A 15,071-nucleotide genomic window follows, 5' to 3' on the forward strand; every position below is an offset into this window, starting at 1 on the left:
CGTTCTGGCATCGCGTTGATGAAAGGTGTGGTGGATAAGAAGCAGTCACCCCTTCGATCTGCCTGATTAACTACATAAGTAGTAAACACAAGCCTATAGGCGAATATGGGTCGTCGCGTTGACGACCCATATTCGCCTATAGGCTTGTGTTTACTACTTATGTAGTTAATCAGGCAGATCGAAGGGGTGACTGCTTCTTATCCACCACACCTTTCATTTGGCTGATCAACTACAACTGTTTAGCCTATGCTCTGTCGGGGGAGTCCATACATCCTTTGGCTGTTTAGTAACGAGGAATCACAAACAACTTCAGTTCTACTAAATAATCCGTGTATTAAACTTCATCAAGGAACAATATATTTGCAGTCAACGCTGATACATTCACGGAGCACGAGAGGTCAGAACACTTCAGAATTTACTTTTACACTAAACTACTTCTAACTAAGATTTCATCATTTATGCTAAGCGTGGGTGTGAGTAGGAGGGGCTCGGAGAGACCAGGCCCTGTTAGGACCACCAAGAGTTTACAATCGTACAAATATTTCTTAAGATAAAGCAGGTTACTTATTTCTGAGAACGGAAGTCATCCGCCCACGCAAGATGCGGCAATGGGTCAGTCAAAGGCATTCTTTTTGATCTGCCGCCAGGCCTAGCAACACAATAACCTTGGAATAAGCATGTCTTTCATTACTATAACAATATACAGATATCCTCTCCACCCAGGCACAATAAACTTCAGATCCTGGACCCTTCCTTAAACTGTCAGATCTAATTAGGCTCACTTTACTTGAGCGTACTCAATCGTTCTCACGGATCCCCGGAAGTGAAGACTTTCCTGTTCATTTATAAAACATAAACTTTATATACCAATATTAATCAATCTAAATTCAAACTAAATCTAAAAACAATAACATAATCATCATGAAGTCCATTTCGGCAGCCACAGCCTAATTAGTTAGGCCGAGAAATGTTGCATCCAGTTGAAAATCATTTTTGAATTAAGAGTCATCAATGGCGTCAATGTTTTCGTAAAAATTTTGCTGATTCATGAGGAAAAATTCATAATTCCTGCATTGTTTTTGCACACCAACTCTTTGACACACTCAAAAGGTGAAAAAGACAATAGTTACTCTGAGGCACTTTCCCAGTGAATTTTATTTTCACATGGGTTTGGGTTGAGGGCTTTTTCCATAATGCAAGTTTGGGCATGGGAGGAACAATGCCCTTTTGATCCGGCGTCAGCAATGTCGCATATTAGTTCTATGTTTAACAAGTGGATATGGAGGGAGCCAGCATTCCCCAGCCCATGTGAAAACACGTGAAGAGAAGATAGTGAAGAATATGTGGAATGTAGATGGTTTTTTCAATTGATTAGTTCATGGATATTTTCGTGTGTAGGAATGGGGGAGTGTTCGGAGTATTGGGAAAGAGAGAGGAAAGTATTGGGAAGGTGGAATGAGGAAATAAAATGAGTTAAAGAGATGTTGTGCATTATTGGACGCTGTGAACATATGCCTGATTTCCCCAATACCTATTATGTCACGAGAGCAATGGGAACAAGTGATGCCGCTTGTGGTGAGGTAAGAACAATAAGCTAGTGAACAAAGGAACATCAAGCCCACCCCAGTGCAACTTGTAAATGCCCAGGCAACAAAAACAGAGCCCAAAGGGACGGTGTACAAGATATACTGTTCCTGTGTTGCTTCGTACTTTGGAGAAACAAAAAGGCCACTTTAGGTCAGCATAAATGAGCACAAAACATCTGTGGAGAATTGTGACATGAAATCAGCTATATCTGAATACTTGACACACTTAAAACCCTGACCAGAAAAATCCTCTGGAACTCAGTTGAGCTGAAAGGGTGGATGTCGTCTTGGGTGCCGACAAATTGTACCCAGGTTCGAGATCGACTGGACAATAAGCACCCTGGGTGCCATTACACTAGACAAACAGCACCCAGCTTCTTCTTCTACACTTCTCTATAGCTACAACCGAGGTTGGCCCCACGCTCACGGAGGTCACGTGTCACGATAACCATCAGCTTTAGCATACCGACGCAGCCATATCGACTGATTGTCAAGAAAAATACGCAGCAAATCCATTCATTTTGTCATCACACAATTTTTCATTCTCTGAATATTTCCCTCCTACATACCTTTTCTGAATAAATCATCCGAAATGTGCTTTCAAAGACCTATAGGCCTAAACGCGTTTTTTTCTGTTTATCTGTTCTTTTTATTTCGCGCACTGCTAATGCCGCAAGTACCACGGCGCGAGATAAAACGAGATTGCAAGAAACGTCCTCATCCCTAAGATCCGTAAGCCAGGCAAAAAGAAGCTAAGTGCTGTTTGTCTAGTGTAATGGCACCCAGGGTGCTTATTGTCCAGTCGATCTCGAACCTGGGTACCATTTGTCGGCACCCAGGACGACATCCACCCTTTCAGCCTCAGTTGAAAGGATTTGTTAAAGTGTGGAGAACATTAGAGTTAGAAGAATGCATGAAGCAATTCAAATAAGGAAGATTAGACCCAAGCTCAATAGGGATCAAGGTCTGTTTCTGCCTAATGGCATACTACCGGATTATTCAATCAGACAATTAGTTTTCCTGCACATACATATCATACTAATTACACCAGAAAATGCCTTTAAGAACGCAAGACGAAACGTTGTGTGGACTGCAAAAGACACACAGAATTAAATCCATGGAACTTTTGAACTTTATCAGACACACTGAAAATATGGCACTAAAGGACCTCATATCTTCCTGAATTGTCAATGGCACCAATTTACCATACTGAACTTCCAGTGGCATTGCCTCCACTACCCCTGCCCTTACCACTGAAGAAATACGTGTCATTTTTAGCTCACATGGGCGAGCTTATGTCGTCACGTCTTGTCCGTCGTCCGTCGGTATTGTCGAGGGTTCGTCCGTCTGTCCGTCCGTCGTCTGTCAATAATAGGGGCACGTTTGCTCACTATTGAGTGTAGAAAGTTGAAACTTGGTGTGAGGATGCCTCACGACAACGTGACTAGACACAAAAAAAAATTCATTGCCATTTGACCAACTTTCTGTGCTCCAGGCGGCCATCTTCGAAAACCTTATTTTGTATATATCTCATGAACGCTGATAGCTAGAACAATGAAATTTTTACTGTCAATACTTATGATGAGACTTCATGACATAATATAGGGTTTTTTGGTTTGACCTACTTTTGAAGCTCACGGAGGTTAAACTCTTAAATTTCAGCGAAGGTAGCATGTTTCGTCATTGATTGTCCTAGACTCTTCAAATTTGATGTGTAGACACCTATTGGGCATCTGTAAATATTAACAAAAACTCAGGTCAATGTGACCTACTTTTCAGGTGTAAGTAGGTCAAGTTTTAAAACTCAATGTCAGTTATATAAAGAAACCTTCACTTTGTGATCCTCAAAGGTGCATCATTGATCAATATGATCAAAATTGACATGGAGCGTATAACATTTTGGCCTTGACCTAGTTTCCAAGGTCAGAAAGGTCAAACTAGAATTCCGCTGTAGTTGATACATGTTATTGTTACTACTATTTGTCTGAGATTCTTCAAATTTTATATATGGAGGCACCTTTTGGGCACCTGTACAAATTGACCTAATTTCGGTCAATTGTGACCTAGTTTATCAAGTTCACAGAGGTCAGACTCTAAAATTGTCCTTGACAGGGCCACATTTTGTCATATCTAAAAGTCAAGTTAACCTCCATGTGTCATTTCATCGTCAACAAAATGATTCCCATGTGAGCACAATGTCCCCAGGACATTTCATTCTTATGTCATGGACCTCACCCAAATTTGATTCTGCCGTAATGTACACTCCCTGTATACGATATATAAACCAGCATGTAGTGAACCCATTTTTCAATCACACAGACCTCACTTTCCATGGCCACTGCGCTGCTAATAAGAACTGGATATTAAAATAACTTTAAATGGTTGGCCACTGCACAAGCTAGACACTGCACAAGTTTCACCTCAAAGTAAATGTTACACTTGCCAAGATATCAGACCGCTGATTGACCATTAGCGATGGTCAGTGGTATCACGCTAACGTGTTACCACTGTGTGTACAGTGATGCCGTTTATGAGTGAGTTATAGCCGATCAACTTCGTTTGAATTAGATTGTATACAAATGCATGCTGTACTTTTTGTCAAGGGATTGACGCTCGTTGTCAATACATTGACGGTCAAGACACATTTTATGAGCTCATTGTTTTTTGTTTTAGCCAAGCGATTCCGGAAGGTGGCCAGGTTGAAGCCCCATGCTCCCTGTATATGAAGGAACTACAACAGTTCATTGCCAGAGTTCAGCAAACATACTTAGCTCAGTTCCAGTGCGGAGACTTTATAATGGACAGGTAAGCTTGACAGAATGTTTTCAATATCGGACACACACACAACTGCAGTAATACCTTCCGCTGTCTATTACTTGGAACAAACTGCTGCTGCTTCGGCAAGGTGACCAGATTGCAATAGCATTCCGCGAAGATGACGTCACTGCAGCTGCTGCCCTCTATTTCCCCATCGCTGAATTACAGGCAATGTCTGACAAACATGCGGTTTTGTAATGGATTCAGGCTTTCTAACTAGGGCAGTTAGATTCAATCTGGCACATGTCCGAGTGTTGGAAATACCACATAATTGTTCTGAATATTTCTCTCTCTGACTCTATGGTATCATTCATGCTAAAAACAATGCAGGGTCAAAGATAATTGACTTTGACATAAGCTCAAATGCGTAGAGAAGTGTCGGTGTCCGACTGTCACGTGACTAAAACGTCATCAATATCTTATGCAAATGACCTTGTGAGCTATAAATAGTAACTTCGCGGGATGCTATTGTTCTGATTTTGAGGCATTTTTGCCATCTGTGTTTCCCCACCTATCTACCTGTTAGTGTTACTCCTACACATTGCCAATGTGGTATTCAAAGCCATTATTGTACTACTGGAAACACTTATCAAGGATAAATTTCGGCATTTAAGGTGAAGAAAATATATTAACATCACTTTCTTATCCACAGTTTTATCAGTGCCGAATAATGTTTCATGAACTGTTTGCTATTTTCAAAATTTGTTTATATTCCCGACCAATTTTAAAAACAATATTTTCTCAATGAAAGGGAAAAGCTTTCTAGGCGAGAAAAACTTCTGCACCGGTTAAAAAAACCCACCTGGATAATATTGTTTTGCACATTTCCTCAGTTTATATGTGTATTACTGAACAAATATGGATCGATTTACTCTTATCTATCGGTACGTTCTACTGAGGCAATTTCTCACACATGGGTGGTCGGATTGGTTTTATGTTACTGTGGCATTGTGTGTGGGGGCTGCTTAAGTGCTTAACAATTCTTGGCGCGATCGGATGTGATGTTGTTTCCGGTAACAGGGTGGGGCCAAAATGAAGGATTGGCCACAGGATGCCGTGTGCTGGAGGTAACTAGCAGTCCCTGCGAGGTAACAGAAATGTGGTTTCGTCATGAGAGACTCTTCAGATACAAGTGGCGATAGAAAAATATGGATGGATGTACAGAGATTTCCTGAAGAGCAGATCACAAGGAGTACATTTTTCCCCTTGATTAACCTATTTTAGGTCAAGAGCGGTCTGAGCTAGTTGGCTAGTGTGGGTTTCAGTGTTAAAAATTTAAGTAGTGTCATAACCTAAGAGGTTGAAACAGCTGGACAGTCAAAAGAGTATACATGAATTCAGTTATTCTGTTTGGAGAAGCTGGAATCTATTTTTGTATGAAAAACCAACATACAGTACAACCTCTCTATTGCGGACACCCATGGGACTGGGCCCAGGTGTCCGCTATAGAGAGGTTATGCCAAGTCGTCGATAGGTGGATTTGAAGTTCCCGCTTTGCCGGTCTTGGTTTTCTGTGTCGACATCTAGCGTAGAAACTTTAAACCTGTTGGCTGATTGGTATTTGCTTGTGATGTTGCGTTGAATGACGTGAGCTACTTTGGAACTCAGAGAGTGAATAATCTCTCTAGTAAAAGGTGCCCCTTTTATTGCAAAATCTCTATGACATGTCATAATGTGTGAAAAAACACCATAATTTCTGTCCATCAGCCACCTTTGATTAATAATAAATTTTTTCTACTCCGCATATTCGCCGCAACACTGACAAAACCGTGTGGATTTATGAGTGTCCGTTGACACAACAGACCTATGTGATTAGTTAAAAAGATAAGTAAACAAATGCCGCGGCTTAATTAGGATACAAAAACACAATGCAATGGGGTAATTACGTTGATTAATTATGCAAATATCTCACCTGTCAGGCCTACTTGACTCTCCAAGTGCACACGGGAAACCATTGTTTTTGCTACTGTCCGTAATTGGGAGGGAATTGGACCAATAATTGGTCGTCGCCCTGTCCGCAATTCGGAGTAGAGAGGTGTCCGCCGTACAGAGGTTTTTGTTATTGGAAATGACTTAGAAAAAATCGAGACTGGCCGGACGTGTCCGTAATGTAGAGGTGTCGGTCTACTGTATATCATGGCCAGTTGTCCCTTTAAGGTAGAATTTTTAGCTCATCCTGGCATTCGTTCGTTAGCGTTTTGTGACCACTGGGGCTAGATCGCTGAAACTTGGCATGATGGTAGCTTTGGGCAATATGCGGATGTATTTTTAGCTCAACAGAGTCAACTGAGCTAGTCAAATACTTTTCTCCTGGATGGAGAAAAGTAAGTAGGGTAATGTGCCTTGCTCAAGGGCACGAAGACGAAACAGCGGTGACCCTTCCAAGAATTGAACCCATGACCTCCTGACTAAGAGCCTGGTGCTCTAACCACTATGCCACTAATCTTCCCAAATGGCTCAAAATCACCCAGACTCTACTCATTGGGTAAACCTCCACTGAGAATATTTGCTTTAACTTCGTTAAACATGTCATGAGTGCTGAAATCAACCATTTCTGAGATTGTTTTTCTGTGTCTCAAGTCACCGCTGTAGAAATGTACAGTAAACGCATGAAGAGATACACGCACAGTGTAGTAAATGTACACACGAATATAAACAAACCTGCTAAAATATCATCAAAGGTAGTGAATCTATATTTCTTGCAACTTATGCAAATCCCTTGTAATTACGACAAACCTTTTATTTTAAGTAATACAGACATTATTGTCCCCCGATGTGAAGACAGCAAGGGGACTTTGAAATAATTGAAAACCTTTTAGGTCTTTATCAGGGCTACAAAATGGTATTTACAAACTTTTCATGCAAGAACAAATGTTGGGGGTAAAAACGTGTTATTTCATTAGAAAACACAAAATTTTGACAACATTTCCAAAAAATAATTGATTTGTTATTTATTTGAAATAAAATCATGTGGGAATCATTTCAAGTATTTATTTTCATATTTCCCTGCCAAAATATTGGTTTTTGCCCTCAGAATTGCACTAGAAGGGTCTTTTACTCTTTATAGCTGACCCTGAAAATGGGTCAATTCTACAGTAGAACCTCCCTTAGCGGACACCTCTCCCAGGCGGACACCTCTGCATTACGGACACGTTCGGCCAGTCCCGATTTTTTTCTAAGTCATTTCCAATAACAAAAACCTCTGTACGGCGGACACCTCTCTACTCCGAATTGCAGACAGGGCGACGACCAATTATTGGTCCAATTCCCTCCCAATTACGGACAGTAGGCAAAAACAATGGTTTCCCACGTGCACTTGGAGAGTCAAGTAGGCCCGACAGGTGTGATATTTGCGTAATTAATCAACGTAATTACCCCATTGCATTGTGTTTTTGTATCCTGATTACGCCGCGGCATTTGTTTACTCATCTTTTCAACTAATCACATAGGCCTATTGTGTCAACGGACACTCATAAATCCATGCGGTTTTGTCAGTGTTGCGACGAATATGCGTTAGTAGAGAAATTAGAAAACATTAATTATTAATCAAAGGCCAGATGGACAGAAATTATGGTGTTTTTTCACACATTATGACATGTCGAGGAGATTTTGCAATAAAAGGGGCACCTTTTACTAGAGAGATTATTCACTCTCTGAGTTCCAAAGTAGCTCACGTCATTCAACGCAACATCACAAGCAAATACCGATCAGCCAACAGGTTTAAAGTTTCTACGCAAGATGTCGACACAGAGAAAACCAAGACCTGCAAGGCGGGAACTTCAAATCCACCTATCGGACAATTTGGCATAACCTCTTTATTGCGGACACCTCACTATTGCTGACACCTGGGCCCAGTCCCATGGGTGTCCACAATAGAGAGGTTGTACTGTATATCAAAACACTGACTTCGACGTGATTTTCACAGATTCCTATTGAAGCATGCTCTATGAAGGTCATTTTGAAGCGGGAGTTTACCACGATGACGATACATAGGGTTTATACTAAAACGTGGAATAGGTTGTTTTGCTGGAACGAAATTACCGAGGGGTGTCGGCGATGCACTAATGCACGATCATGGGCAATCTCAGCCATTTTTAAAATGCGCAAATCTGTGATCATGGGCAATCTCAGTCAGTCTGATCTGATTCTCCACTTGTCCACCAGGGGGCCAGAACTAAAAAAGGTAATATCTCGCTTAATAGTGACTTGTTTTTGGCTCACCGTAGGGGAGTCTATACAACACCGCAGTGTCCGTCGTGGTCGTCGTCCGTCGTATCCTATTTCTAAAACAGTGGCACGTTTCTTAACCGCTAGAGCTATGGACTCAAAACTTTGTGCAATATCTTGCTTAATAGTGACTTGTTTTCAATTTTATTTTTATGGTAGGTACTCAGAGCAAGGATACATCACATATCCTACGGGTTTTTGATTTGACCTTATTTTCAAGGTCACAGAGGTCAAATGGTGTGAAATGGCCGTTTGTGTGTAACTATGGCACGTTTCTTAACCACTAAAGCTATGAACTTTAAACTTGGTACACATGACCCCCTAGGTCAGATGACCTGTGACACTGATTGTCGGTCCGGTCTGATACTTAACTTGGCCACCAGAGGGCCAAAACAAAACAATTGAATAGTGCCATATCTTGCTTATTACTGATTAGTTTTTGGTAAAAATTTTATGGTAGATACTGTTAGCAAGGTTACATCACATATGATACGGGTTTTTGATTTGACGTACTTGTCAAGGTAACAGAGGTCAAATGGCGTAAATTGGCCATTTGAGCGTAAGTGTGGCACGTTTGTTAACCCCTAAGGCTATGAACTTGAGACTTTGTACAAAGGACCCCCTAGGTCAGCTGGCCTCTGACCCTGAATTTCAGTCCAGTCTGATTCTCAACTTGGCCACCAGGGGGCCAAAAGTGAAAATCTAGAAAGTGTGATATATCTCGCTTATTAGTGATTAGTTTTCAATAACATTTTTATGGTAGGTTCTCCTAGCAAGGATACATCACATATCATATGAGTTTTTGATTTGACCTGCTTTTCAAGGTCACAGAGGTCAAATGGCATAAATTGGTCGTTTGAGTGTAACTATTGCACGTTTCTTAACCACTAAAGCTATGAACTTGAAATTTGGTACACACGACTCCCTACGTCAATGACTCCCTACGTCATGTAACCTCGGACACTGAATTTCGATCTGATCTGGTACTCAACTTGGTCACCAGGAGGCCAAAACTAAAATAGGTAAAAAGTGCAATATCTCGTTTATTAGTGACTTGTTTTTAGCTCAGCTGTCTAAGTCAGCCGAGCTTGTCAAATAAGTTGTTCAGTGGCATCCGTCTGTCCATCCATCCATCCATCCATCCATCCGTCCGTTAAACCCATGGTGCACATTTTGTAACCGTAAGACCTAGAGACTTCAATTTTGCATTTCTGGATACTTCTGGTCAAACTCTACTTTCAAAACAAAATTTGTCGCCATTCGACCTACTTCCTGTGAGCGAGAGTGCATGAAGGAAACTGGCCTATATCGGCCTAGGAGCAGCAGAATTAGTCGAAATATGCTCTAATATTAAGATAAAATTCTTGAAAATCTATTTTATTGAGAAAAAGTTCAAAATTTTAACAGGAGAGGGCGCTACCTGCCTTTTAATTATTTCTGCCGATTCAAATTCCCGCCCGATGACGTCAGCCATCAATGAAGTCTCCTATTTGCCAGTTCTCAAAACATGGCAGCTACACAACAAAAGCAGTAGCTCCAGGAATAAATCACTGTTCACTTCAGCTTCGTAATCGATTGTACCCCCACTTTATTGTGTTTTGTGTGGTGTTCCTATTCAATCAACGATGTAAGGCCTTATTATGTTGGTTTTAATTGAGAAGGTGCATTATAAGCGGCGTACGAAATACCGAAGCGGAGACAAAATGGCGGCATGTTGTTTACGCTATGTGCAATAATCTTGGAGCTCAATGACACTCAAGTACCCAATTTTCTGCTTAAAAAGTAGTCTGGTAGGCGATATTATCACTAGTTCGTTTCAGTGGTAGTCATAAGGTCTTTAGGGACTAAATTCAGAAATTAGTTCTTGAATATTTGGCGACATTTCTGTGAAAACGATATCGGAAGTGCATGCTCTGTTCGCGATGACATTGCCGATGTATTTTGAAGTGGAGAATTCCCACAGTATGTGCAGTGAATCGGCATGATTCTGTTCGCCTATTATGTTTTAGTCCTATGATTCTTTCAAGAGTAAAAAGTAGACATTCTAAGCAATACAATAATGTCACTCCCATAAAAATTGATTGGAAATTGAGGGAGCTACGGCATTCTCTTCGGCAACTGGCAGCGCTGAAAAAATACATTGCATACTGTACAATACCAAATGGCACATTTGACAACGTAGGGAATCACCAGAAATGACGTCATCGCTGGTCTAAATAGAAAACTACGGTGGCGCAGTAGAGCACAAGAAAAGGTTTAGCATTAACTTCGTCATGCAAGCTTCAGCAACAAAACGATTTCTCATGAATGATTTATTTGATCATCATCAGCTTGTTTCCCCTGATAGATAAAAAAAATGATTTACAATTTCCATCAAAGTTTTCTATTTTGTGTATAGTCACGTGTTATTTAACTGGCAAGGAGCCAAGCAGTTTTGAATATTCGCGGGAAAATACTTCGTACTTGTAAACGAGGCTATGACAATGAGTATCCTCATTCATGGCATAAACTTCATGTTTCGGTAAATATTTTCATACGATGATTTCACCCGAATTGTGGTCAGGATTGAGGAATGAACAGTGGCATAATTATGTCAACCAAAAACATTGGTACCGTAGTGAACGCAAAAGGATATCAAATACCATGGAGCATGCCATTTTCATGCATAATGAACTAAACACCGGGAAGATATTAATGATATTAACTCAGCTGAGCGCCAGGCCCTTGGGCCTCTTGTTGATGATATTCTTATGGTACTTACTCCAAGCAACGATACATCACATGTCATACCGACTTTGGTTTGACCTATATACTATACATGTACAATGTTTCTTAAAGGCCAAGACTCCTGGTTTTATGATTGCATGACATGTACAGATCCTCAAAGAGTAGACTTAAAGCAAGTTTGATCAAAATTGAAGCACCCAGTCCAGAGATAAAGCAAGATGAACTGTTTTGTTTACATGTTATGTAACAGCCTTGGTTAGGTTTCTAAGTGAAGTCAGGCGGCAAGTTTACTGACATAGATCAGACTGATGTTTGATTTCTTACTATAATGGTATAAATTTGTCTGTATTACCTTACCTTATTATAAGGTATATCGAATGTCAATGAAAAACAGACTTCATATATCAATTTTAAGAGCATTCATTGATATTTGTCCTCCCAAGTAAGGCAATAGCCTGATCTACATCACAACTTTTGCTGAACCCGCCGCCTGGCTCTAACAAGCCAGTTGCTAGCCTGATTAGGTAATCAAGTTGTCAAACACATAAATGGCTATATCTTCAAAATGGATATTACCTTTTCTGTATTGTATAAAGTGTTAGGTACACTTTTGAAATCGTCTTACAGCAGAAAATGGCAAAATACCTGGAGTTATGGCCTTTAACCTGGATGAATTCCAAAGCACCAAATATCTATACGGTGAGTACAATGGCCCCTGGCCGTTTCATTTCGATGATATTTTTATGGTAGGTACTCCCAGTAAGGATACATCTCATATCCTACGAGTTTTTATTTGACCTAATTTACAAGGTGTGAGTAGGCCATTTGAGTGTAACTATGGCACTTTTCTTAACAGCCTAAGCTATGAACATGAAATAATCTTTACACAGGTCTCCCTATGTCAGGAAACCTCTGACTTTTTTATTTTACCTACTTTTCAAGGTTAAAGAGGTCAAATGGGTAAAATTGGCCGATTGAGAGTAACAATGGTACGTTTCTTAACAACTTGACACTTAGTACACATGACTCTCTAGGTCAAAAAACCTCTGACACCGAATTTCGGTCCAATATAATTCTTGACTTGGCTACCTGGTAGCCGAAACAGGTCCTATTACTCCAAAACTGATGATCAAATTGCAACCCAACTTCCGGTGATTATGTATCTATATACTCTTATCAATATCCCTAATTTTCACTTTAATCCCATGACAAATATGGCTGCCAGGCCACCATCTTGAAAATCCAATGAAATCCTATTACTCCTTATCTTTTGAATAGATGTCAACCAATTTCCATGTGACATGTACACTCTTCAGTAACCCTGAAATTCTGTTAATTTTATAATGCTATTATTCTATACTTAGATGGTACCGGTAATTTTCTTTTGTGCCATTGAGCCGAGAAGAAGAATATTATTCAATGGAATCAGAACTGGTGAAACTAGCCAGAAACTGTTCTCTCCATATCCACTGCAAATGACATCCATTACATTGTCAGAGGTGAGCACATGGTCCCTGGACCATTTCATTAAAGCGTAGCGGCAATGCTTTGTTTATTATATACCGTGTCAGAGATGATAGCCGCAATGGCTAATCAGGGAGAACACAGGAGATGTGATAAAAGATCCAAAATTTAACAATGTTTATTGCTAGAAGTGCATTTTGTTGCACCCCTCATTCTGAAGTTGGGCGGGGGCGCACAAATGCGTGCCTTAAAAGACAAGGCCTGCTTCAACTTGTGATCGCACTCATTATATGAAGTTATATGTACAATCAGATGGACCGAGCAAAGCTCTCAGGCCACTTCGGTTTTTTAAAAATATGGCACACCTCCATCATGGAAATCTTTCTTAGCTCAGTTTTGTGACGGAATATTTATATAAACTGTCCCAGAACAGAAAACTTAGCATCTCTACATTCAGCTGAGCGCCAGGCCCATAGGCCTCTTGTCATTTTATTTCGTTTTATTTTCATATTTGAGCTACTTCTTGGTCTCTAGGTGGCCACGTTATTTGCTATTTCGAAGCTAATGGTTTCAGCAAGAGTGAGAAAAGTTTGATGTTGGGTGTTGGAAATAAGGAAACATGACACATCTCACAGGTTTTTGATTTGACCTACTTTTCAAGATCAAAGAGAAATACAGAATGTAAGCATCAAGATTTCTATGATCTGATTGACTGCTGCAATATGCCATAGTGCTGTTACAAAATAGTTCACGTAAACTTTGCATTTTACGAAAAAAACTGCAATATGCCATAGTGCTGTAACAAAATAGTTCACGTAAACTTTGCATTTTACGAAAAAAATTGGAATCCTGAAATAATTTCAGATTACAATACTTTAAAAAAAATCAAACTAATGCTATTTTTCTGGCTTTTGAGCTGTTTTAAATACCATGACATAAATTTTCGATAGCAGACTAGGACCACCTCACAACACTCGTATCACTGCGCAGGAGTATGGTCTCCATATCTCATGAATCCAACTATACCCAGAGAGCAGTTACCGTGTTAATACAGGCTGTATAATGTATGCTTATTTGCGGCCTATCTGCCGACACAGAATTACTTAGAGTGTACCAAATGCATGGTGTCTCTCCATGTATACAGTGATGATTTGCCAGTAAGGCAAAGAGTTGAGCTCATGGTCCATGGATCATGCTGTGGTTAAGATAGTGGTTAATGCAGATTATGTTATAGATGTTGGTTCATTTAAAGCAACAATTGTTTTTGTCTCCAGTATCCATCCCATTGCGTGCTCTTGTATCGAGTTGTTTGTGAACCATGCCAGCCTGGTACGCCCTCTAGGTGATGGAGGAAAAATGAGACTAGCAGCCGACTTTGCCCAAATGGAGCTTGGGATATCACCACTTTGCCGACGCGTTTCAGATCTTGGAAAACACTACAGACTTCTTAGGGCATTCAGGTATGATGATGTATGGAAGTTAGTTGATTTCTTTGTTGAGTGTGCCCTTAAGGTTACCTGTGCTCTTTCAGATAAGTTTTGCCGACAAATTTAAACTTACAACAGTTTGTGGTAGCTGTTAGTGTATTGGATTATCAGATGTTCGCTGTTTCAGTCAGTTACGTCATATGATGAAGTATTATCTCCTATGTTCACTGATATTCGCCTGGTTTGGAATATAACTATTATGACCATCTTTTATATTTTGGATAACAAGCAGCACTTCTAAGTGATATTATGAAGATTGTATTTTCAAAACTGACTCTGGTCAAGGTAGCACGATGGTGTGTTTTGATAGACTAAATAACTGTTTGTCAGCTTTGACATGTCAGATATGTTCATCGATCGTTTTGTTATGCATGCCTGCACTGACCGCTATTTTGAATGACACATATTGACTGGTATGGGCATAGGGGGCTAATGGCTTGGCAAAATCAGTAGGCTGATCTTACTGACTTAGCCTTCAAACGCAAAGTAGATAGCATTCCAGAATGAGGAGTATGTCAGTCACACTAAAATTGATGAAGAAAAATTTGAAATATCCAGTAAGACTCGATTAAATCCGATTATTCATCCTTTCTTTCTCGCTCAAAGAATAGAACAGTGCTGTTTGACATGAAATACACACTTAGCAGAATATCTCTGGTATTTTGCTTCGGCAACTGTGTCTTGACATAACACCACCCAAATCACATGATATTCAAATCGCATGGTGCTTGCTGATTGGTTGCAGATTGATTGTAGCCTGCTC

General features: G+C 40.2%; 1 protein-coding gene across 1 annotated transcript in view; it reads left to right on the top strand.

The window, feature by feature from the left end:
* Positions 1-15,071, top strand: part of LOC135491736 (conserved oligomeric Golgi complex subunit 5-like) — a 123,946-nt gene that overhangs the window by 75,834 nt on the left and 33,041 nt on the right. The window contains exons 14-15 of the mRNA XM_064777838.1: positions 4,260-4,391; positions 14,096-14,281. Coding sequence (XP_064633908.1) covers positions 4,260-4,391; positions 14,096-14,281 — 318 coding nt within the window. The remainder of the gene's footprint in view (positions 1-4,259; positions 4,392-14,095; positions 14,282-15,071) is intronic.

This window comes from Lineus longissimus, chromosome 7, assembly GCF_910592395.1.
Source record: "Lineus longissimus chromosome 7, tnLinLong1.2, whole genome shotgun sequence".
Classification (NCBI taxonomy): Eukaryota; Metazoa; Nemertea; class Pilidiophora; order Heteronemertea; family Lineidae; genus Lineus; species Lineus longissimus.